The following is a 26,039-nucleotide window of genomic DNA, read 5'->3' as shown; positions in this document are numbered from 1 at the left end:
CAACGTAATCGTATGCAATTATCTTCATATTGTTCCGTATTAAAATAGATAGACTTAAGGATTCCACCTAATCAATACGTATTTCTTTATATGTGACTAATATATATCACATTCTGGGACTAGTTTCAATCATATAATGATCATCTTCAGCCACTTAACAACTAAGAATTGACAAAGCATTAGACTCTGCATATAGGCCTATACATAAAACAATAACATTAAAAATTGGTTGATGTGCTCATGAGTTGTGTTGTGATGTTTGATGTGTCTTTAAAAAAAGTAAAATTTGCATCGGTGACGTCACTACAGGTATAAATTTGTTGAAATTAAAATAACTTCTAATGACGTTCATATTGGATAAAAATAGTATAGGGCCTATTGATGAATGTCAAATTCATCCCATTTAATTATTATAAACTAACCACACCCCGTTCAAACTTCTGGAAAACTATACAAGTTCACAAATTAAACACAGGCAATCAACACTATTGAAGTTCTCTCAAGAAAAACTGCCAATTTCGCCTCAGCATAATCTTATTACCCAATTTATGGGTTTCAACTGACAGTACTCATGGGATAATTCATGATTATGTGAATACTAAAATTCTCAAAGACGCACTTTCCACAGACTTAACTAATTAATTCACCGGGAAATTACACTTTTACATGTAAAAGCACGCGTTCCAATGTACCCGTCTGGGTATTTTGCCGGTTCCTTGTCGGTTCTGCTAATTGAGATTGGACATCAAAGTGTGGAAGTCGCTGCTTAAAAACGCGACAAAATACATGTCAGTGATAGGTATAAAATGTCAGTGGCATCGCCAAATATCTGCCCGTCAGCAACGAGCGCGTTTTGTTGGTAATAAATAAATAAATTAAATAACATAAATAAATAAAATTACTTTCCGTGTCTCACAAGTACTGAGATTACGTATATAGTGATCAGGGAGCCACATCTGGATCTGACATCGCTCTCACTTCTGTCCCAATTCCTTCTTCCATATTTGCTATGTAACTTTACTCAAATCAATTTTACTATCTTCCAGCCGTGCCTGTGTTAGGGCTGTGATGTACAATGCATCTGCTATTTCATCTACTCTGTTTGATCTTCCTGGAACAACTTTTCTAACATCAGGATGAATAGCCCAGACGGTTGAAGAGTGACTTTCTGAGCCCGCGTTTGTGGGTTCTATCCCGGCTCAGTCCGGTGATATTTGAAGGTGCTCAAATACGTCACCCTCGTATCGGTATATTTACTGGCACGTTACCCTGTATTTTCCTCTCCTTCGTTCATCCAACACTCCTGTTCTTCAGAAGTCGGATCATCTATTAGTTCTATGAAGGATTAATAACAAAGTTGTTTTACACCTTAAATCAACTACAGTATCATCACTATCACCAATAAAATATATCTAGATCCGAGTTCATACTAATATTTCTCTTTCATGTCCCTCGAACGCCACTGAGGTAAAGGTTACAGGTGCCCGTGTATTTTAGTCCAACATGAAAGTAATGATGTATGTAGATGAGCAGTTAACGAGACTTCAACTCAAGTGCAATGCTCTCTGCCTTTGTAATTCCACCTTCATTACGATCACTGCTTCTCTCCCTTTAGCCTTCCTTATTGAAGTTTCCTAATTAGAGACAGGGTTGTTTTTGTGAAGGTAAACTCTTGAAAAGCACATGGACTATGTAAATGCAGAATGGATAGAAGGAATTTTTCGGCTAAAGAGATTTTTAAGTAATTCCATTTTTAATGTGAAACTGTCTCTTCTTGAGCTATATCTTACCTTTTTTTATTCAACCAACCTGTTTGCTTCGGTATTTGTCTAAATTTTTGAATGTTTCCATCTGTATTGATACTGTCCTCATGATTTGCAGCCTCTCCTATTGAATTGTCAGATTTGTATCTTAATATGTGCAGTTTTATTTTTGATCAATGCAGTACCTATATGAATACCAAAATATTATAAAAATACGTTTAACTCCTTGATCTACCTGAATTTTTCCATCCTCTAGGTATTCTACATTGATTTCCAACTATGCCATGGAAGATTTCGTTCCTACGTCTCATGTAATAGAATGGACTTACGAGAACAATTAAGGAGAAGAGTTGATTCGTAAAAAAATGTAATAAAATAGGATAGGAAGTCAAATGTTTACAAATACTATGGTCGCAAAACTATGTTGGTATTGTACCGTAATTAAGGCTACCTTCCCAGTCATAGCCCTTTTTTATCCTCTTTCTGAGTTCATGTAACGTTGAACTATTTGCAAGAAGAAGTCGTAATTGCATCGTTTCATTTACTTTCTTCTCAAAAACTCCTGAATCCTTTGCCCTTGACAGGGTATGGTGCTTTTCATTTTTTTACTGTCCTGTCTATCACTATAAGGGTAGCTTCGTAGAAACATTTTTCCACCAGGGGTTACAGCTGGTCCACCCATCTAATATAGCGTGTCTTGCCATTAACCTGTCCCTCCACCAAGGGTGCCAATTTTTCTCGCGATGTGTCCGAAGTACCAGAGGAAGACCTGGCTGATCCTCTAGAGATGCTCTGGATGCTTAATTCTTCCAGCACCGATGTACAGTTACGATGTTCAGTCCAAAATGTGCGGAGGATGCGTCGGTAAAAACATTACTCAAAGCTCTTCATTCTCCTTGTATCTGCAGTTTTTTATTATCCACATCTCATAGGTGGTGAGGGAGTATACTTATTTAACACGGAACAGGGGGAATAATAGTTTAACATAAACTTGAAATATGTATTTCTGAATACCATTTCTGTGCGAAACGAAAATAAGAGTGCAATGGATTAATTATTATTGACATGTCCATTATGCGTAGTTGTTTCTGTAGTGGTTCACGTCATATTGCGACTGCCTGTAACATAGGTGACCAACCGAACAAGCGTGTCATGTTCGGTTGGAAACCTCACATCAGTGCTGCGGGAAACTGCAGGAGGATTTAACAGTATGGTACCTCCATGTCAAACCTTTCAACTATTTAAAATGAGTTGGACAGCTTTGGTTTTTAAGCACTTGTCACTCGTATTGTGACATGTTCGAGCTATAGATAGACTGCCCTATGATATTTACAGAGTATCTCCACGAGCAATGATAGACGTAGACTGCTTATATTGTGACCCAGCTATTTCTACAGCAGAGCATAATTTTAATTAAAGTCAACACTGCGTTCTACGTTATTATCACGGAAATTAGGAAATGTTGAGTTAAATTCAGTAAATTTGGTGTGAATGCTTCTGTAATTCGTTGTAATTATTGCTACACCACTGGTAAACAACGTTTTATTTATATGTATTTCTTGTCGTTTTTCTTTAGTTATGTTTTTGTTGAATTTTGTTTGCATATCATTTCGACATCATTTGTTACGTATTTCTCCATCCAATTCTTTTTCTTTGTTACACTATTTCCTCAAGCTATCCGGTATATCTTAAGATACTCTTCGTGTTGTGGGAAGGGTACTGCATCATGTTATGTTTAAAATACGTCACTATACTGCAGTAAGTAGATATTGACAATGATACACTGCATTAGATGACGATAATAATAATAATAATAATAATAATAATAATAATAATAATAATAATAATAATAATAATGAAGTTCGAAATAATGGGCGTGAGTCTATGTGAGAGCGCGTGAGAGGGGGAAGAGCAGGTAGACTGAGTAAACGTGGCCCATATGTGGCCATAACGATGGCGGAATAAATGAGTGAATTAATTATAATAAGATTGAAAGCCTGTCACACTGCCAGATGGACACAATGTACCGACCAAGATTCTTTCACATATTTACATAGACGAGGTACGGAAATATTCCGTCTTGAAAAATTACACTGAAGTCTAAAACTAGTGTGGATAAATTTTTGTAATAAAGTTTTTCCCTGTCTAGTATCTGTAAAGACTGTACTGTAACCACAGCAATGGGAAGGATTTTAAAACAGAGACCTATTAGAACCAACTGCTGTTATTTCTTTTCTAGTTGCTTTACGTCGCACCGACACAGATAGGTCTTATGGCGACGATGAGACAGGAAAGGGCTAGGAGTGGGAAGGAAGCGGCCGTGGCCTTACTTAAGGTACAACCTGGTGTGAAAATGGGAAACCACGGAAAACCATCTTCAGGGCTGCCGACAGTGGGGTTCGAACCTACTATCTCCCGAATACTGGATACTGGCCGCACTTAAGCGACTGCAGCTATCGAGCCCGGTAACTGCTGTTCTAAAGAGTACTTGAAAGACATTCATCCCTCAACAGATTAGTAAGGGTCCACACCTATCGAGAATCAGACTTGATATCCTCATTTCCTGCGTGGTTGACGATATATGGAGTCCTACGCAACTTTGGTCATATCGATACTTTACCTTTCTAAATCTGTAGATTATCAGAAATGTCAACAGGATTATGTTATGTTTTTACTGAGTCAGTACATAAATTTAGAGTTCGTTCACAAAACAGCAAGTTCGGTAACGACTGCTATAACATATTTCCGCTATGAAGTAATCTCTTTTCCTTGCGCTTGCAGCAGCAGCAGGTGGTGTGAGAATACATTATCGATTGCGTTCGGCTGAGTGGTGTGTAATCCGTAATGTAGTTATTACAAGTTTTTAAACTGTGAGAGAACAACAGGTGCTGCTGAAGTTTAGTCTTCGTGTAGTGAAAAGGTGCGATGGTAGATACGGCCGATTTCATGTTACCTGCTACGACTTTACTTTATCTGATGAGGTCGTCAAAGGTGTTGACGTGAATAATCCATCCTTATAGAACGTAATAGTGAAGTAATTCAAAATACTGTATAACGCAAATTTTTGTTGAACTGTAGGTGAGGAGGAATTGAGTGTGTTAAGAGAGATGAGAAATAGGAACTTGAAAACGAGGCAAGAAGAAATTTAAATATTGTATTGAGGATTAAAACAAAGCATTATGAAGAACTCGTCCACATTTGAGGTCGAGAATGCACAATATTGGTTTGATTATTTATTCACTTCGAATAATTTTGTTGTTGAGTAGCAACACACTGATCAAAAGTGGATAAATATCAGCCTATTTTAACTATTCTCCATTAATCTACATCACTGCCACCATCTTTTAAATATAAGTTCTAAATAGTGACAGAACCCCTGCCACGCCCTTTACATGTAAGGTATGTTTATTATTATTATTATTATTATTATTATTATTATTATTATTATTATTATTATTATTATTATTATTTATTATTATTATTATTATTTGCTTTACGTCGCACCGGCACAGATAGGTCTTATGGCGACGATGGGATAGGAAAGGACTAGGAATGGGAAGGAAGCGGCCGTGACCTTAAGATACATCTCCAGCATTTGCCTGGTGTGAAAATGGGAAACCACGGAAAACCACCTTCAGAGCTGCCGACAGTGGTATTCGAATCCACTATCTCCCGGATGCGAGCTCACAGCTGCGGGCCCCTAACCGCATGGCCAACTCGCCCGGTATTATTATTATTATTATTATTATTATTATTATTATTATTATTATTATTATTACTTCGTTGAGGTAACATATACAGAGTTCTCGTAACTTATTTTTTATCATTTTAAGGATAAATTCCTGGTTGAACTAAACATAGATTTCACTTATCATATAGGCCCTATTAGTACAAATACAGTACTAACAGTCTACGAGGTACACAAGACCAACGTTAAAACTTTAGAAGACGATTTATGTGAAAGAAAATGTTAGGATTAATAATAATAATAACAATAATAATATTTCGTGTGGCTGTTGGTAACCTTGTGAAGCCCTTGTGAGGCAGGCTACCCAACGAGAGTGAGCTGCGTCTGCCGGCTGTGATAAACTGCATGTCAGTGTGGCAAATGTTGTGTGTGATGTATGAGTTTCAGGATTGTTGAGGACAGCGCAGATAACACGTACCCGAGCCAAGGGAATTGTTCAAGATTAAAATCCTTCGACCTGGCCGCGAATCGAACCCGAGGACCGAAGACTCAGACGCTGACCACTCAAACATGGAGCCGGACAACAGAGCAATAATAATCACACTGGATCTAATCACCAAAGCTGATTTATACACACATGCCTACCTTTATCAAACGTGTTGAGTTCTGTCTGGAACTTTTCATTCTGAATCGTACCAGCGATCATCCTCGCCACTCTCGTGTCTGTTACCTTCAGCTTATGTAGCATACCACGAGCCCATCCAGCTTCCACCCCCATACAGGGAAGTTGGTATGAAAACAGAACGATGTAATGATAGTTCAGTCTGTTATCTCCTAATAATATACATTTTACTCATGCAAAAATGAGAGAAATATAGCTTTATTTGTGCCTTGCTATCGAAATCTGCCACTGAATCAATGATACACACAAAGAGAGATAACTAATTTTTAAATTGCCTTATAAGTAAAAGCACACAATATATTCTCTTAATTCCGCCGTTACTTTAACAATCGGGATGTAACTTAGTATTATTTCTCGCACATTTTCCCTCCTCTTGCACTTGGTTAACACACCTGTTCACAGGTACGGACCGGGGGTTCTTAATTAATAAGCACTAAGATGTTGTAACTACCTTCAAGAAAGAAACATCAGTGTGACGTGAAATAGTTACTTCTCTCTTCACATAACCTAAGATAGGGCATAATTATTATATAGCATGCTGCACTGTGTTATATTCAGCATCATCGTTGATAGCCTGGTTTAGTGAGCTCTCTCATTCGGCCCTTGAAGCCAACAAGTAGTTGGAAGCAGCAACTACCTGTTACCCTGCCAGCTCCGTTCCCTTAGCCCGAGGCTCTCTCGCGTGTTTACCGCGAAACTCTACAGCCTGTCCTACATTACACATTGACGATTACATCGGCAGATTTCTGTACTACCTGGCACGCCCAAACAAGTTTCCTATCTCGCCTAGCACATCTATCAGCTCACGAAAACTTCAGGGAAAGGCTCATAAATATCGTCCTAGAGACATCACGCTGCTACCTTAATGGCTCAGTTGATAAACGATTAAATATTCAAATGCAACATGAACCGATATTATCGTGACATAAACAATACGTCATCCGTTTTACTAAAAGCTTTGTTTATTTGATGGTTGATATAGAGACAGAGACTAATGAGTACTTTAGAATTGTTTTATTGGTGTCTTTTACAGCGGTAGCAAGTAATAGTGTTCTATATAGGGCTGTGGTATTTTCGAACGTTTTGGTTGGCGTTCCCCCAAAATTTGTTTTACCATCGAACCCCAGAAGTCCGAGTAAATTGCGATTATACCAGAAGTAAAAAGTGGTTGTTGCTGGATGCCAAATAATATTAACTATAATAATAATCATCTTCTTCCGCAGCATCCCTCTTGCTCGGGGTCCCTGCACGCAATGAGTTATGGTCGGTGTTTCGAGGTCGCATGGCCTTCCTGACACCAGGAATCAAACCGCAGTCGCCGGGAGAACAGGCAAGCAGCTAACCTGCTACACCATCCTATTTTCCAATAACAACAATATTTTTTTATAAGTATATCTGAGGAAAGGACACCTCGTAACTCGTAAAGTTTAGAGAAGAAGCCAAAAACTGAACGGTCAGCAATGGCCGGGGAACTGTTCCTAGCATTTTCATTGCGTAACGATAGCCCACAGATAGGTCTTATGGTGACGGTGTGTTTAGAAGAGCGCTGGGATCGGAAAGAAAGCGACGTGGCCTTGATTAAAGTTCATCCCCAGCATATGCCTGGTATTAAAATGGGAAACCACGAAAAGCCATCTTCAGAGCTGCCGACAGAGGCGGTTAGAACCCACCATCTCTCGAATGCACTCTCATAGCTACGTGAACAAAACCGCGGGGCCAACTTGCTCGGTATGTCCTATACACTCTAGAACAGTGATATTCAAAGTTTTTTTTTTCTATTTGCTTTACGTCGCACCGACACACATAGGTCCTATGGCGACGATGGAGTAGGAAAGGCCTAGGAGTAGAAAGGAAGTGGCCGTGGCCTTATTTAAGGTACGGCCCCAGAATTTGCCTGGTGTGAATTTGGGAAACCACGGAAAACCATCTTCAGGGATGCCGACAGTGCCACATGAAGAAGAAACCCAGACAACAGTTAATCTCCTTAACCGATGCAAATATAGTCGTAAAGAAACCCACATACCTGCGGCAGGCAAGTATCAGCTATGCAAAGTTATTTCCGACCGTAGAACTATTAAGTTTATGAATGAAGTGAAACAGACCTTAAGTCTACCAAACAAACTGAACAACTTTAATTAACTACATCTTTCATACGCATTCTTGATACTAAATAACCTGAGATATACCGAAAGGGGTGAAATGCGGGATGTAACTGTTGTTTAAATCCTTAGAAAACTGATAGTTTTATGTGTCTTAATAGTTACTGCATTATATTAATTGTAGATGCTAATTTTAACTTGTTTCCAATAAAAAGCTATAAATTCCTAAACAAAATATTTAAAACCCTGAAATATCCTAAAACATGGGTTGAAAGAACCTATTTATATCTTTTAACCCAGCCGGTCTAACTAGCTCAGACGGTAGAGCGCTGGCCTTCTGACTCCTTGGCAGATTCGATCCTGGCTCAGCCCAGTGGTATTTGAAGGCGCTAAATAACGCCAGCCTCGTGTCGCATGTAGAGAAACTCATGCGGGACAAAATGCCGGCATCTCGGCGTCTCCGAAAACTACAATAGTAGTCAATGGAACGTAAAAGAATTATTATTATTATTATTATTATTATTATTATTATTAGTAATATATTTAATGCATGTTGCCCTCTAAGGAGCAGGTAGAACCATTATTTAGCACTGATTTTCTTGTTCTTCTTATCTTCCGAAAACTTCCTCATCCTTTCACAATGGGCTTGTCTTCTCTTGTGTCCAAGCATCTTTTAAATTTCAAGTTCCTGGTAATTGGTTTCTTGTATATGAACTTACGTGAATTGATTTTCTGTCTCAGTGTTCGTGTAGTTGTCAGTGGGTCAATATTAATTTCTGCAAGGTCGCTTTGAGTGTCTACCAACCAGCGTAATTTATTTTGTCGGGTTCCGTTAATGATGATGATTTTTTTCTTGTTCAGTCGAGAGTCGTACATTCGTGTTATATGCCCGTAACATTTCATACTCCTTTTTCCGTACAACTGTGGAAAATGATTATTTTTTAACCTAAAGTTCTGTGGCCTAGTAATAATTAATAACGGAAATATTATCCCAAAGCACTGTCAGCCGTTGTGTACATTTCAGAAAAGTTTAAACGTTTGTTGCTAATCTACGGTTGGTTCATATTAAAATACCACAAATAAATAAATAAAACCTTTAAACTAAGCTAATGCCTATAAGAAAACCCTCATAAACGACATAGTAAATTCTGTGTAGCCGCAGATGTGAACAGTAATGCTATATCCGTAATTTATGAAGGGACTTTAAGACCAGACTGGGTGCCAATCAATATTGTTTTAAAGGCAGGCTGGCAAACTACAGTTATGATGAATTATTGCGCGTCCTCTGGAAACAGTTTTATTTCCCGTAATAACTTCCGATGCAGCTGATCCCATCTGTCCTATGCTGCCTTTCCTTGCCTTGCCATGCCATGCCAGTCTTTGTTCCCATAAAGCCGCTCGCGATTTCCAGGACGCAGTATACGACCCCATATTGCACTCTACAGCCTTCGTTTATGACACTATAATGCAAGCTTCCATGCATCCCGCTTCACGCGCCCTCATATTACGACGGCGTTTCCTCAATTGATGAGGGATATAAATTTTTTTGACATATTGTGTGTAAATCTTCGAAGGCTTTTCTTTTTTATCCTGAATTAGTTCAATCATTAATTTGATTATCTGAAAGCTAGGCTCCTCAGAGTCAACTTGTCAACAATTTGAATGTATAAAAGTAGTTTTCCATTTAGTCGAATCCAATTTATATAATAATAATAATAATAATAATAATAATAATAATAATAATAATAATAATAATCGTATGAATCAACTAGTGTGCAGGAATTTGAATTTTGACGCCATTTAGGCTGCCTCCGCACCAATTTTAACGTTCCATTTTACTACAAAAGATGACAGAGTAAACCAGATCTCTTCTGGGTAATTATGGCAGAGTTTAAATTTTGTCGTGAAAACGCCAAATGCCATAAGAGATCTTCAACATATAGGCTAGATATCGATAGGGAGGGTCGAATGATTTTGATTTTTCCGCCCTCCTAAAAACAGACTACCTCATCAGCGTTTGAACCCACGATCTTGGGATTCCAGTGCATTCCGGTTGAAGAATTTTCACATGACAAAATCAGTTGGCTTTGGAAAAGAATAAGAATTTGAAACTTAAGAATCAGTGAATGTATAAAATATGTCCCGGAATGGGAGAAGTTTGAAAATTGTTCAAACATGAATACCGTACATCAAAATATTAAGTTAAATATACGTCCACAAACCTCGAAAATGACACAAGCTATCAGGCTCATTTTAGATGTAGAAATTCACGTTGATGCTGGACAGACATGTACCAATTCCCTAGAACAAATCATCACCATATGAGTAAGATCGCTAGATTTGTAATAGGAGCTTGATAACATCGCCACTCGAAGCTCGATTTGAAACTTGCTAATTGTGCAGTTATTAAGGAACTAATTTCTGGGGATGTGATAGTCAAGCGACACTATCTGTGACTTCTCACCAAGGGGGTTGCGGTTTGAGTCTAAGCCAATAAATGTGGGAGTGTTGAAACTAAAAGTCGTGTCCTTGTATTTCGGATTCCGTGTAAAACTGAAAGTTCTGCGGCAGCGATCATGGTAACAGCAATTGCGTGTGACTGCAAATTTTGTTTATAAACGAATCTCTAACTTATATTCGTATTCAGTAGAATGGTAAAACTTCAGCCATAGCGCAGCAGTACTAGAGTTGAATCCTGCAGATAAAATGTACATATAACAGTCGTGTTTGATCGTTTCATACTCGTATCTAACAATTTAAGCCCTTTCTCCATCAGATGTACGGAGCGAGGAACATCGTTCAAAATCTGCAGATATGTCTGTCCCTTTGGTCGTTCGTGTGTCTTATCCATCATTCGTATGCAGTTCAGATCTATATCTCCTATCTCATTTCCGTTTTGCCTGCACATTTCCGACATGCCAGTAACGTTGTTACAACCTTCGCATACAGACCATCAATCACATATCTCTGTCCTTCGTACGACAGTAAACAGCTGTCTCACATACGTTCCTCCTTATCAGTTTTCTCCTTTGCTGCTTTCATTTCTCTCAACATTGACTTGAATACTGTAAATTAGAAGATTGATTTTCTAGAGATAGTTTCGCATAACATAGTGCTTATATTCAAAGGTTAGTCTGACTTGTTAGAAGCTGTGCCTTTTGACTCGTTAAAAATGGGAATATAACGGGTCCAATCAGTGAAACAAAATTTATTTTACTCGTGCATGAGTCATATTAAGAAATAACCGGACTCGTTAGAGTGCGTACTGTAGCCTAGTGTTTACTGCTGGGATCTTTGGCTGTATGTGAAGGTGGTACTGCCCAAACCGAAAACTTAACCCGAATATTCACAAGCAAAACACCATACGCCTGACCACACTCGAACACTATGCCTTTCGATTGGGTGTAGTGAAGCTGACGCAAGCAGGTAGACAGCTTCACTCTCCCCGCCAGAAATGGCTTGAAACCTCTAGAGCAGCTGTAGAACCCAGGCACTGACGGTAGTTTCCTCTTTTTCCTTCAAACTACTCCACTCCTCCAATAAATAAATAAAAACACTCTCAGCGCAGTTCCCACTTACGGAAGCAATCCTGGCATGAAATTTGAGGGATTATGCCCAATTCACGTGCGATTCCAGTCTGATCTCTTAAATTAACTGAAATTTCATGTTGGTGAATAGAAGTCTGCTAAGGCTAGGTGAGGTGAGTAGAATGGAGGAGAAAACAGGTGTAATCGTGTTTGTCAAAAATTCACGTATCAACTAAATGTACGAGCTGAGTTGGTTCTTTACAAGTTTGGCCTTTTTCTCCTGATATGCATTTTCAAATATCCCAACACCCGTAGATAACAGCCGTTCACCGTTTGGCCCTCACATAGGAATTCATGGTGTACAATATCGCTAAATTCAAAAGAAGGCCAGTGATACTTCCACGTTCGACCTGACCCGCCGCACTTTCTTAGGACTGAATTTTCATGCGTGTCAAATTATTATTATTATAATAGGAGTCCGTCGGATGTTTTCTTCCTTGAAATACAGAGCAAGTGGCCATGCGGTTAAGTTCGCGAATCTATGAGCGTGCTTTCGGGAGACAGTCGGTTCGAACCCCATTGTCCGCAGCCCTAAAGATGGTTTTCCGTGATTTCCCATGTTCACACCAGGTAAATGCTGTGACTATACCTTAATTAAGGCAACAGACGCTTCCTTCTCACTCCTAGCCCTTGCTATCCCATCGTCGCCATAAGAAGACCTATCTGTGTCGATGCGACGTAAAGCAAATAGCAATATATATATATTAACGCAACCAGTATTGTTTTTAATTTCCTACCAGCCATCATTTTACAATATACTGTACTGTATATGACAAATACCACTCGTTCATCACGGTATCTTAGGAATCATTAAACCAATGAAAGTGAGATTTGGCATAGAGGTTCATATTAGGTCATATGTAACAGTGAGTAAACATTCTAGAAAATGTATAAACCTAAGGAGTGAAAATAAGGAGAAAAAACGAAAATAATCATTTTGGTTGATAGTTCGCGGGCAAGTCTGATCGTTAATGTTTCCGACGATTGATAACGTTTCTATCTAGTGCTGTGGTATATTCTCTTATTGCAAAGGGAAGGCCTTATATTGAGGTGGAGCAAGTCGCTAATCTGCGTCTTATTATATTCTGGTGGTTGATGCCATAATTGTTATCTTCTCCTTATTCTACCGCCTTTCCAACATATGTGGGGTCGCGGGTGCGAACTGTCGCACGTGTGGATTTGGCCCTGTTTTACGTCCGGACGCCCGTGCTGACGCCAATCCTATATGGAGGGCTGTAATCACTATTGCTTGTTTATGTGGTGGTTGGTAGTGTAGTGTGTTGTCTGAATACGAAGAGGAAAGAGTTGGAACAAACACAAACACACAGTCCCCCAGGTCAGAAGAATTAATCACACGCGATGAAAATTCCCGACCCAGCCGGGACCCTCTGACCATTCAGCCAATGAGTTGTGCCGTATGCTATGTTGTTAGCTGCCCAGCCTAGTGACCTTTCCGTGGGTGAAGAAACTATACCTTCTCAATGTGAAAATCAACAAGTTGGTCCACTCGGACCTGGTCTTTTTGCATTTACTCCTCAGTCGATTGTTAGCTGACGAACCTGACTTCGCCCTTTCCATCTCTGGAAAACATTCGCACTCAAGCGAATTGGACTCCATCTCAGTTCTTCTAAATGTGAAGTGGGGTTTCTTGGCATTCATCGGGAACAAGCTGAGATACTATACGGTAAGTTTAATGCTGCCTGCCTCTGTGGTGTAGTGGTTCGCGTGAATAGCTGCCATCCCCGGCGGCCCGGATTCGATTCCCGGCTCTGCCACGAAATTTGAAAAGTGATACGAGGGCTGGAATGGTGTCCACTCAGACTCGGGAGGTCAACTGAGTAGAGGTGGGTTCGATTCCCTCCTCAGTGGTTTCCCGTGGTTTCCCATTTCTCCTCCAGGCAAATGCTGGGATGGTACCTAACTTCCTTGTCTATCCCTTCCGATCTTCCCATCTCTCACAAGGCCCCTGTTCAGCAAAGCAGGTGAGGCCACCCGGGCGAGGTACTAGCCCTTCACCCCAGTTGTATCCCACGACCCAAAGTCTCACGTTCCAGGATACTGCCCTTGAGTTGGTAGAGTTGGGATCCCTCGATGAGTCTGAGGGAAAAACCAATCCTGGATGGTAAACAGATTAAGAAAGAAAGAAAATTTTTGCTTCTGCCCCAGGAATTAGTCTTTTAATAGCATCCATTTCCGGCCTACCCGGTGCCGAGCTTTCCCATGAAGCTCTTTGTACGGTATTGGCTGGTAAGACGTCAAAACTGAAGTTATTTCACGCCTTTCCATGCTTTCGACACATTCAGCTTCCGTCCTGCTCCGTGCCTCGTTATCCACCCCACGGGTGATTTACTTTCTGCGCTGTTCTCCGTCTTAGCATGAGACCCCACAATTGGAATACTGTAATTCGATTGTGTTCTAAGAACTGGCCTCGAAACCATCCTCAGTTGCTCTCTGAGTGACAATACCTGGTTACAGGCTTCTCTTCCTGTTAGTTCTGGCGATATCGGCATTCGTTCTGCCTTGGATTTGCGTTTCTATAATTTTAGGTTTCTTTCCACGGTTTTCTTAGTCTCGTTGAAGCTCTCTTTCTACCCGGTAGATGCTTTGACTCTGATACTGCCGTTCAAGAGCACATCTCGGTGGTCAAACTTAGTATGTAGTTTCGCCTGATATTGACAAAAGTAGTATTTCTCCTCTTGTAAGTAATTTCCATTCGTGTCTGCAGCAGTCTACTAAGTCTTGAAGACAAAATCCGGTTCCTCTCTGCTTCTTCTCCCGAATCTCGTGCTTAGCTCCAAGCATTACCTTCAAATCTTCTTGGTCTCAACCTTTCTGAGGAGTGTTTCCGTGGCACTGTCACTTTACGTCTGGAAGCAGCTGTCTGCGAGCCCCACCGATACTCTGTTTGCGGAGCCTACGTTCATCAGCGTAGCTTGCATGCCCCTTTCCTGTGTTAAAAGGAAAGGCAGTCACATGTGTCACTCCAATATCAATTTTAGCATCTTGAAGCTCTCGTTTCTTCCATGCGAGCCAATTGATTGCAGCCATTCAGACGGTAAGAGACCAGACGGAATGATACTTGTGCTATGGTACAGGGGTAGATCATCTTTCTGGGATTTCACGTGTGTAGATACCTTCGCCCAGCACAAACTTTTCCTTTCATCAACGAGGGCTTGAAATGCAGCCACGCGTAGGGAGATTATTTAAAAAAGAAAATACTGCCATTTGTTAGAAAAAAATTGTTCGTAACAGAAGCTATTGAATCCAGTGTTACGTGGGGTAATGATGGCCTCAGCTTTGTCGAAGAGTTAACGGATTGGTCTTATTTCCGACGATACAAGATCAGTATTCTTTATTCAGCGCATCAGCGTCGCTTTACATCGTGAGAATGTCAATTCTCGGAACACTGTCACCTAGGAAAGAGTTGGATGAAGTCTTCCCTTGTTTATGCATCATCATTTGATATGTAACTTATCATGCAAATGAAGCTTTGAATGAATATATTTTAAATTATGATCTATTACTTAAATATTCATTGTTTGAATATGCCCGTGATTCCTCACTTTGGTGCCTATCAGGTCGACGGTAATTCTTTCCTCCTCGCGTTCTTACTCAATATATGGGACGTGCTCGCGTAGTAAATAGATTCGAATTGGTGTAGTCAACCGCATATTTTATAGTTGGTGCAAGTTCAAACTGTATTCTTTAACGTTCACAGATGATTGGTATAGGAGCAAGACAGTACTTGGCTGAGATTTCTAGGCCTAACATTTTCGGTGCAACTTGTGAACTGATGGCAGGTGGCTAATTGTTTCGGAGTATTTCTCTGAAAATGCTAAGAATCAAGGAAGATGTTTTATTATTTTTTTACTTGCAAAAGAAAACTACATTTATTAACGCCTGTATGAAGGTCAGTAAATCCACTAGTAGATAACAGTACATATTTCAGTTACGTAAAATTCAGTGGGCTTCTATGACTTTCATGAATATTATGCAGACTCTTAAATTAATAGAAGCACCGCTCTGATCAGTAGAAGAAGTAAAAAGAACTCAAACAAACGGGATGGCTAATTACAGCACCCGAGGTAGTTATAACCTTTTTTTTTAAGTCGAACGTTTTAATTAACGACTGATTCAATTATCAAAATAACGGTGGAGCAGTTCATATTCCTAATTAGCACTGCTGTTCATACCCCACACCTAACTAACAGACTTCCTACCAATGATTTCCTAGAATTTGTTCTTTATTTATTTATTTATTTATTTATTTATTTATTTATTTATTTATTTATTTATTTATTTATTTATTTATTCCCTCCAACATTACTGCGTAAGCTATTAATTTATAAATTTGTTGTAATGGATCCTTGTGGCTATCCGAAATTTTAGGAAGATTAATAAATGGAAAAGGGAATGACTTATTGTGTTACTCAAAGAATGGCTTACCTAAGCAGCTGATAAGGTGTTAATCATTCACGTCCCATGAAGAGAGATTGAATCACTACATACCGTAATCTGATTTTAATGGAGTTAGAATATTACATCTCTACTGTTAAAACTGCAAAAACTGTCCTTGTATCTCTAAAATCTCCGCTTCTCGAACTTCGATTTCTTAGAACATCTTTAAGCATATTGTACAGTACATTGTAAGATTAATGAACAAAAATGAGGTGAAATTAATATTTCGAGTAGGATTCGTGTTTGCTGTTTTACTTTAGTGATGGTGGTAGTGTTCTGGACTCTGGATCCCAAGATCGGTAGTTACAAGCCAGTAGACATAGTCGAAATTTTGTAAAGTATAAATTCGGCATTCCATGTTTTATTTCTGGCATGTGAGATATATCTGCCGCTACATTAGATGTTTACCTGATAACATTATTTAAAATACAGAAATAGGTCACCTAATAGAGTTTGGTTCCATGTGAAGCGAATGGAGGAGGATAGCTTGTTTATAAGAATAATTAACTCTACCATGGAGGAGAGAGAGAGAGAGAGAGAGAGAGAGAGAGAGAGAGAGAGAGAGAGAGAGAGAACGAGGGGTCGATGGATAGCCTCAGTCCTTAATGATTGAAGATAACAGGTCTGGAACTAAACAAGACCACAGAGGTAGTTCCAAATACTGTAGAGGATTTTGGAGACGCTTCATTAATTCCCAGAAGCTTGTGAAACTTAATGATTTTCCAAGTATAAGAAGTAGGAGGAGATCTGTGACTTACAAGTAGGTAGCTGTAACCTCAAGTCATGTGTCATCCCAGCATTTGTTTCGGATTAAAGCTAAAAGCACTTCGATGGTGGCTAGAGATTGGGATTTCAACCCACCTCTACTTAATTGCACTCACTTAACTGCAGCCCGTTCCAAACCTCACGCTAGATTTTAAATCTCTGGCAGAGTCGTGAATCGAACACGGGTCCTCTTTTAACATAGTCTCAAACGTGTTCTGAGACCAGTGTAACTTGAACTTCACGACTTTTGAACTAAAATTTGTGTTTTAACTTACACTGGAAGTTCGACGGGAAGAAGATTAAATCGTAAGAAGTAATTTTCTGAGAACGTGACAGTTAATTGTGACAATGGATAACGCTGCATCTAGTAGCACGCATGGAACTGTCGTGAAGGTGATTAATATCCGTCCCACGTCACTGGAGATGACAGCACATTAGCATTATCATCACAATAATGGCGGCCTCTATGAAAGGTACGTGCTGACCTTGCAGCTAATGAGCGTTAAGTGAAAATTCAAATTTGAAGACAACGTTGAGTGTTAGATCTTCGCAAATCTTTCGTGTCATTCATCTTCATACAAAATAAGAGAGGTCTGGTTCACTTTGCTGATTGGCTCAGACAGTAGAGCACTGGCTTCCTGTAAATAATAATAATAATAATAATAATAATTTAAATATTTGGAAGAAATTATTCAGCCCTCTGTTTTAAACCGCGAAGCAAATAACGAAAGAATTTCCAAATTACAGAAAGCATACAGGATCACTTGGAACAGGTATAATAAAAAATCAATATCTCGGAATGCAAAACTTAGACACTATAATACAGTAATCAAACCTGAAGCGTTATATGCCTCAGAAACCTTAATCATAGGTGGTGGATCTTTAACCAAAGACATTGAGAAACAAGAAAGGAAAATTTTACGAAAATTTTTTGGCCTAGTTTGTATAGATGAAATATGGAGAAAAAATCATCCCAGGAGATATATTGTCATTCTGAAAACATTTCTCACACTTTTCGGAAAAGACGATTGAAATTTTATGGACACATTATCAGAATGAACACTAACAGGCTAACTAAAAGAATTTTCAACCTGGCCCTTTCGTCTAAAACCAAGAACAGCTGGCTTCGTGAAATTGAAACAGATCTCCAGGAAATCAACATCTCAGAAGACATTGTACAGGACAGATGTAAATTCAGAACCAAAATCGACAATCACCACTTTGAAGCCAAACCCAACACCAGAGCTACTATAACTTGGACAGAAGAACGAAGGAAGAAGCTCAGCGAGAGGATGAAGAGGTTTTGGGAGGAAAAGAAGGCCAACACATCAGCTAAGCAAGTTCAATCGTGCTCCTGAGTAGGGCATAACGATGTAATAATAATAATAATAATAATAATAATAATAATAATAATAATAATAATAATAATAATAATATGTATCATCAAAGACTGTTATACCTTCCAACGTTCGGTCTCACAACTCTCCGAGAATCAACTAAGCGCTTCCACAATCCTCTGTTTGCAAATAACTATGTGACCCCGATTAGTTTCACACCGCTTACTATGCTCGTCTGAGGACAAGTCGCGTGGTTGTGGGGTGAGAGGTGCGAGGAGCGAGCATTATACAGTCGAACCTCGATATCTCGAACCTCCATTACTCGAATTTTCAGTATCTCGAAGTAACTTAAATTTCCCGGCCGTTTGTTCTATTCTCCACGTGTATTTATTTCCTCTAGTACTCGAAATTCGATTACACGAATTTCTCGATTTCTCGAAGCAAACATTTCCTCCCTTGAAACAAAAACTACTCTGTAACTCGAATTTTGTGCAACATTAACTGTGCAATACGGCATTTGTGGTGTGTGAGGAACAGTTAACAAGTAAAGAAAGATTTGCAGTTATGCTGGGAGCTAATATGACGGCAACCGAAAACTAAAACTACTTCTAATGATCGGAAGAACGGCGAAGCCTCGCTGTTTCTCGGATGTGAATTAATTGCCGGTCACGTAGGAAAGCAACCCCCGAAGTCAGGGAAGACAAAAGCTCCATTTACGAATTTCGGCTGAGTGGTATTGACGAGAAGTTTCAACGTGATGGGAGGAAAGGTTAACAGTAATAAACGAAAGAGACCAACGGATTATTTTCTAAAGGTATTAACCGAGGTATGTTTCTTGTCAATCAATCAATACTGATCTGCATTTAGGGCAGCCGCCCAGGTGGCACATTCCCTGTCTGTTGCTTTCCTAGCCTTTTCCTAAATGATTTCAAAGAAATTGGAAATTTATTGAACATCTCCCTTGGTAAGTTATTCCAATCCCTAACTCCCCTTACTATAAATGAATATTTGCCCCAGTTTGTCCTCTTGAATTCCAACTTTATCTTCATATTGTGATCTTTCCTACTTTTATAAACGCCATTCAAACTTATTCGTCTACTAATGTCATTCCACGCCATCTCTCCGCTGACAGCTCGGAACATACCACTTAGTCGAGCAGTTCTTCTTCTTTCTCTCAATTCTTCCCAACCCAAACATTGCAACATTTTTGTAACGCTACTCTTTTGTCGGAAATCACCCAGAACAAATCGAGCTGCTTTTCTTTGGATTTTTTCCAGTTCTTGAATCAGGTAATCCTGGTCAGGGTCCCATACACTGGAACCATATTCTAGTTGGGGTCTTACCAGAGACGCATATGCACTCTCCTTTACATCCTTACTACAACCACTTGTTTCACTACTGTATGTACTGTATTATGTCTTCTAAAACATTACTATAATAAGTGTAATAATTAAAGTGATACTGTTAAAAATAATGTATTCAGTACAACCCCGTAGATACATGTGATTCAATTATGCGCTATACATGCTCAAAAACGGTATTCTCTATATGTAGAAATTTCGATAAGTCGAAATAAAATTTAGCTCCCGAGGTGATTCGAGATATCGAAGTTCCACTGTACATCGGTTCTGTCCACGGTGACTCTTGTGAACCAAGGTGCTGTAGTCAAGTTTCAAAGTGGTAGTGCGGTTGTGCTTTAGTTAGACATTTGCTGTAAGTACTGCACAATGAACATTTTAATAATGAACACGCATCTCTTTCGGAGAGCTCGCATTCTCTATCACGACTAACGTTTGTACGAGGTAGCTTAATGTAGTATCTGTTATTCGTGCCCTACCTACAATCTGCTGCGACTTCTCGTTAGACGCAGATAGTACCTTCAGAATTAAAAACTGAGTCTAAATTTCAGCTCTCTCTCTCTCTCTCTCTCTCTCTCTCTCTCTCTCTCTCTCTCTCTCTCTCAGCTTCTCTGACGAATTCTTTACAAAAATAACTGCTGTATTAGAGCGAAGTTTCTCGGAAGACGTACGGTACGGTATCTTGTTTCTAGGACTTTTCCTAACTAGCTCGCAAAATATGATCAAATTTGATCGAAATTCCAAGCTTTGTTCTAACTTTTACATCGTGTCGGCTTACGAATTTAGAAACTAAACCTACAGAGTAACTAGTGTTCAGTGTACCACCAAATTTTTCTGAATTATCAGGAGATTGGAGATTACGATCCACTAATCGACCTGGGTCTTGGTATCTTTCAGAGGCCGATGACCTTGATGTTTGGTCCCGTAAAACAACAATCAACATCAATAATTTTAATTTATCCATACCTGGATATTGTTTCTTATTTATGTATATTCTCCGTAATATATCTGTTATAAGTGTATTTCCATTAACTATGAAATCCTGTTTGTTACAGACTTATTTCACTGTATGAGTATGCAATTGTAACGAATATTTTCTCTTTCTTCTAGGCTGTGCGTTCGTCAAATTCAGTTCTCACCAAGAAGCTCAGGCAGCTATTAATAGCCTACACGGAAGTCAAACTATGCCGGTAAGTGCTCCTTCGTGTACTATTATTTAGTCCAAAAACTTGGTTTGATCAGCATTCCATGCACCCTATCTGGTGCTAACATCCTCATATCAACAGAACTATTGCATCCGATATCTACTCTAATCTGTTGGCCGTTTACTTTCTTTGGTCTCCTCCTACTATTACCCCCTTATTTTCCTTCAAAAACTAAGTAAGACCTGGGTGTGTCCTATCAATCTGTCTGTTATCTTGTTTAAGTTTCGTAAAATAATTTCGCTCTCACCAATTTAATTCAGAATTTCTTCATTTTCCATCTGATCTACCCATCTCTTTTTCAAGATTATTCTGTACTAATTTATATTCTCTTTCTTTCTGTCCACCGATCTCGATAGCTGCAGTCGCTTAAGTGCGGCCAGTGTCCAGTATTCGGGAGATAGTGGGTTCGAACCCCACTGTCGGCAGCCCTGAAGATGGTTTTCCGTGATTTCCCATTTTCACACCAGGCAAATGCTGGGAATGTACCTTAATTAAGGCCACGGCCGCTTCCTTCCCACTCCTAGCCCTTTCCTGTCCCATCGTCGCCATAAGACCTATCTGTGTCGGTGCGACGTAAAGCAACTTCCTTTCTTTCTCTTCCAGTTATTGCCCATGCTTATTTCATATAATATCATGCTCCACGCAGAATTCTTCAGAAACTTCTAATATGCATATCTGTGTTTGAGGCAAGCATTTTTTTAAAGAAAGATCTTCCTTCTTTTGAGCTAGTCTAAATTTTAGGTCCTTCTTACATCGACCATCACTGATTACTTTATCATTTAAGTGTCAACATTCATCTGTTTCATATAAGACCTCATTTTCTAAACTGATATTTCCTGCACCACCTTCATCGTCTGCATTCTAAGACTTTTACTTTATATAATTGTATCATCTCCAAGACAATGTTCTTAACATTTTAGTATTTTCTCAAAATTCTCTACAGTCTCAAACAAAATAATGTTATCTCAAAATTCTAGGGTTTGGTTCCACCTCCTTCAACTGTGATATTTTTTCATTTCTCTATGATGCTCTGTACTTCCTATTCTAAATGGACAATGAAAAGAAGAGACAAACTGAAACCCTATCTAGATCGTTACTGAACGGTTAGTTCTCTTTCCTTGTTATCACTACCATTAGATACTGGAACATATAATAGATATCTTTTATCTTGTATGTTTTTCCGACCACCTTACGAATCTCGTACCTCCCTCATGAGCCAGCCAGTATTCTTCTTTGACATCACAATCAGGTATAATTAATTTATATCTTGATGTCATATTAATAATCATCGTAGATATTTCGTATATTTTAAATAATGGCTCTAAAATGTGACATTTTAAAAAATAAAATGTTGCATTATTTTCAATTGATTTTTAAAATCTTGAAATTATGTTACGGTGGAATATCTGCAATTGAAAAGTAATATGACGTATAATGTGCTTTAAAACTGGAACTCGTGGCTGAAATGTAATATTGAGCTATGCGTATTTTATCCCCCAAACACAATAATGCTACAAATGTGAGGCTGTGGGCAATAAAGTACAATATTTATTAATCTCTGACAGGAACAATTATCTAAAGATTTTCTTAAAAAGTACAAGCATAAACAATACCGCTCAATATACAGAGGTTCCCAAAAATGTGGGGTATATCAGAGAGTGGACAACACACCACAAAAAACAGCGAAAAAGTCCCCATGAACATATGTCCTACGATCGATCGTTGACGAGCTACGCCTGTTTTAGCTATTAGGGTTATTTAGGATTAAATTTTGAGTCAGCCATGTCACTACGGACATTGCAGTACTTCGCCAGAGTGTGTAACAAGGCTGCCATAGATGCCTGGAGTGTTCGAGCAAGTCCGACAACCAATGAAGTGGCGTGTTCGAGTGCATGCCAACGCATGGTGGACATTTTTATGCCTCGTGTTATTAAAATGCAGTGCCCTGCTAGTACACCAATATAATGGCGGCTATTTGATATGGGATATGCCAGATAAGGCTATTACCAATACTTCCCGTACAAATTTTAGGAATTCTGTAAATATATCTCGACCCATCCGATAATAGAACTCTGAGCTCTGAAAACCAAGATACTGACCACTCAGCCATAGAGTGGTTAGATACACCAGTCTCCTGTCGGTGAATTTACTGGTACGTAAAAGGAATCCTACGGTACAAATTTCCGGCAATAGGCGTCTCCAAAAACCGTAACAGTAGTTAATTAGACCCGAAACCAACAACAGGGATCGAACTTCGGGCTTCAGGACAAGAGGGAGACGCACTATGTGCTACCCCTACACTGCGGGACTGATTATTTTTGTTCTACATTTATTATCAATCCCCAAGCATCAGTTAACATAACTGTAATGTACCTTACAGTCTATTAATTACTGAATACATGCCTAGATAACATCAAAATTCTCACTTTTCATGTACCGTACATTATTGTACGCGTACTGCCATCAAACTGAGGTAACTATGGGATTTAGAGGAAGTTTCCCGCGCTCTAATTAACTTGAAAGCGATACACCCTTTCACATAAAATGGTGATATTGTTATAGAGTAGAAAATGGTAATTGTTGGCTAGAAGTGCGATAAAGTGGGCGCATTTCAGGCACTCTCCGAGATGACATTAGCATCACTCCCAGCATGATTGATAGCAGGAGTGTGTCTTCAACTTTGTATACTACACGTCTTCAGTCCATCCACTAACTTTCATTCTTACCATATGTGCCGCGCATGATACGCTGAAGTGCAACTTATTGTATGGCATAGGTAGAATATTATGATGCTCTACTTAAAATACTGCTTCATTGTTTTGGCTGAAGACTTAAGGATCTGTTATTATATTAATGAGGCATCAGTTTTCTACACCAGTATTTTAAAGAACACAGAAAAGTGTTAGCCATACAGCACTGTTGTAATTTGATTTGCCGTGAAGTTTGATGTTTAACTGAGGACTTTAGAGAATCCGTTAGCCACAGTGTATGGTGATTTATTTGGAAATAATTTGGACTTCTTAGCTTTTGAACCTTGGTCAGTCCGTCATATCGGCAATACGTAAAATCAAGTTTAACTTGCTTGTTATTTCAGTTTGCATAACTTACTTTAGGTCACCTTTTAAGTTAAATTTCAATTATATAAATAATTTACTATTTCAGAGTGAAGCTTCATCGGAACAGACTCTCACAAATATCTATATATATATATAAAAGTCATTGTATGTATGTGGGTGGGTGGTTGGGTGGGTTTGTACCACATCTCCTCCCAAACCATTGGAGCGATTTCAACCAAATTTGATATACTTATGACTTGGTATCAGGAAACAAACCGCGTGGGGGTAAGACATCCCAAACACCCCTGGGGGCGGGGGGGCGAGGGGGGTCACATATAAAAATGAATGAAAATAGTGTCGAATCCATACCTATCGGGGCCGCTGAGATGAATAGTGACACTCCAATTTTTTTTAAGTCCAAGTTCAGCCCTCCTTTGGGGTGGGGGCGAGGGGGGAGTGATATATACAAATAATCGAAAATAATGTCGAATACATAGTTTTCGGGGTCGCCAAAGTGAATAGCGACACTCCGGATTATTGGTATCTGGAGACAAACCACGTGGGGGTAAGACACCCCAGGAACCCTTAGCGGCGGGGGGCGAGGGGGGTCATATAAAAAATAAATGAAAATAGTGTCGAATCCATACTTTTCGGGGTCGCTGAGATGAATAGTGACACTTCAATTTTATTTTAAGTCCAAGTTCAGCCCCTTTGGAGTGGGGGCGAGGGGGGGAGTGATATATACAAATAATCGAAAATAATGTCGAATATATAGTTTTCGGGGTCGCCAAAGTGAATAGCGACAATCCGGATTTTCAGTATCAGGAGACAAACCACGTGGGGGTAAGACACGTCAGGAACCCTTAGGCGTGGGGGGCGAGGGGGTCATAAATAAAAATAAACGAAAATAGTGTCGAATCCACACTTTTCGAGGTCACTGAGATGAATAGTTACGCTCCGAATTTTTTAAAAGTCCAAGTTCAGCCCCCTTTGGGATGGGGGCGAAGGGGGAGTGATATATACACATAATCGAAAATAGTGTCGAGTCCATACTTTTCGTGGTCGCTTAGGTGAATAGTGACATCCCGGGAATTTTTAAATTCCAAGTTCAGCCCCCTTTAGGGTAGGGGACAAGGGGCGAGTGATGTATAGAAATAATCGAAAAGAATGTCGAGTACTCTTCGGGGTCGCTGAGATGAATACTGACACTCCGGTTTTTTACTATCAGGAGACAAACCACGTGGGGGTAGGGCACCCCAGGAACCCATAGGGGCGGGGGGCGAAGGAGTGAGATATAAAAATCATCGAAAGTAGTGTCGAATGCATACTTTTGGGGTCGGTTAGATGAATAGTGACACCCCGGGATTTTTTTAAGTCCAAGTTCATCCCCCTTTGGGGCGGGGAGCAAGGGGGGTGAGATGTAAAAATAATAGTATTTAGTGTCGAATGCATACTTTTGGGGTCGGTTAGGTGAATAGTAATACTCCGGAATTTTAATATCGGGAGACAAACCACGTGGGAATAAGACACCCCAGGAAATATTAGGGGGGGGGCGGGGTCTTGAGATATGAAAATCATCAAAGTAGTGTCGAATACATACTTTTTGGGGTTGCTGAGATGAATAGTGACACTCCAATTTTTTTTAAGTCCAAGTTCAGACCCTTCGGCGTGGGGGCGAGGGGGAAGTGATATATACATGTAATCGAAAATTGTGTCGAATACGTAGTGACAAACCACGTGGGGATAAGACACCCCAGGGGGCAAGGGGGGTCATATATAAAAGTAAACAAAAATAGTGTCGAATCCATACTTTTCGGGGTCGCTTAGATGAACAGTGACATTCCGGGAAATTCTTAATTTCAAGTTCAGCCCCCTTTAAGGTGGGGGGCAAGGGGGAGTGATATATAAAAATAATCGTAATTGGTGTCGAATCCACAGTTTTTAGGGTCGCTGAGGTGAATAGTGGCACTCTGGACTTTTAAAGTCCAAATTAAGGCCCCTTTTGTGGTGAGTGGTTAGGAAGGGAGTTAGATATAAAATA

General features: G+C 39.5%; 1 protein-coding gene across 1 annotated transcript in view; it reads left to right on the top strand.

The window, feature by feature from the left end:
• Positions 1 to 26,039, top strand: part of bru3 (bruno 3) — a 372,081-nt gene that overhangs the window by 117,723 nt on the left and 228,319 nt on the right. The window contains exon 2 of the mRNA XM_067142838.1: positions 20,848 to 20,927. Coding sequence (XP_066998939.1) covers positions 20,848 to 20,927 — 80 coding nt within the window. The remainder of the gene's footprint in view (positions 1 to 20,847; positions 20,928 to 26,039) is intronic.

Source organism: Anabrus simplex, chromosome 3, assembly GCF_040414725.1.
Source record: "Anabrus simplex isolate iqAnaSimp1 chromosome 3, ASM4041472v1, whole genome shotgun sequence".
In the NCBI taxonomy this organism is placed as follows: domain Eukaryota; kingdom Metazoa; phylum Arthropoda; class Insecta; order Orthoptera; family Tettigoniidae; genus Anabrus; species Anabrus simplex.
Note: the sequence above shows the minus strand (reverse complement) of the source record. Positions and strands in the feature narration are given on the sequence as shown.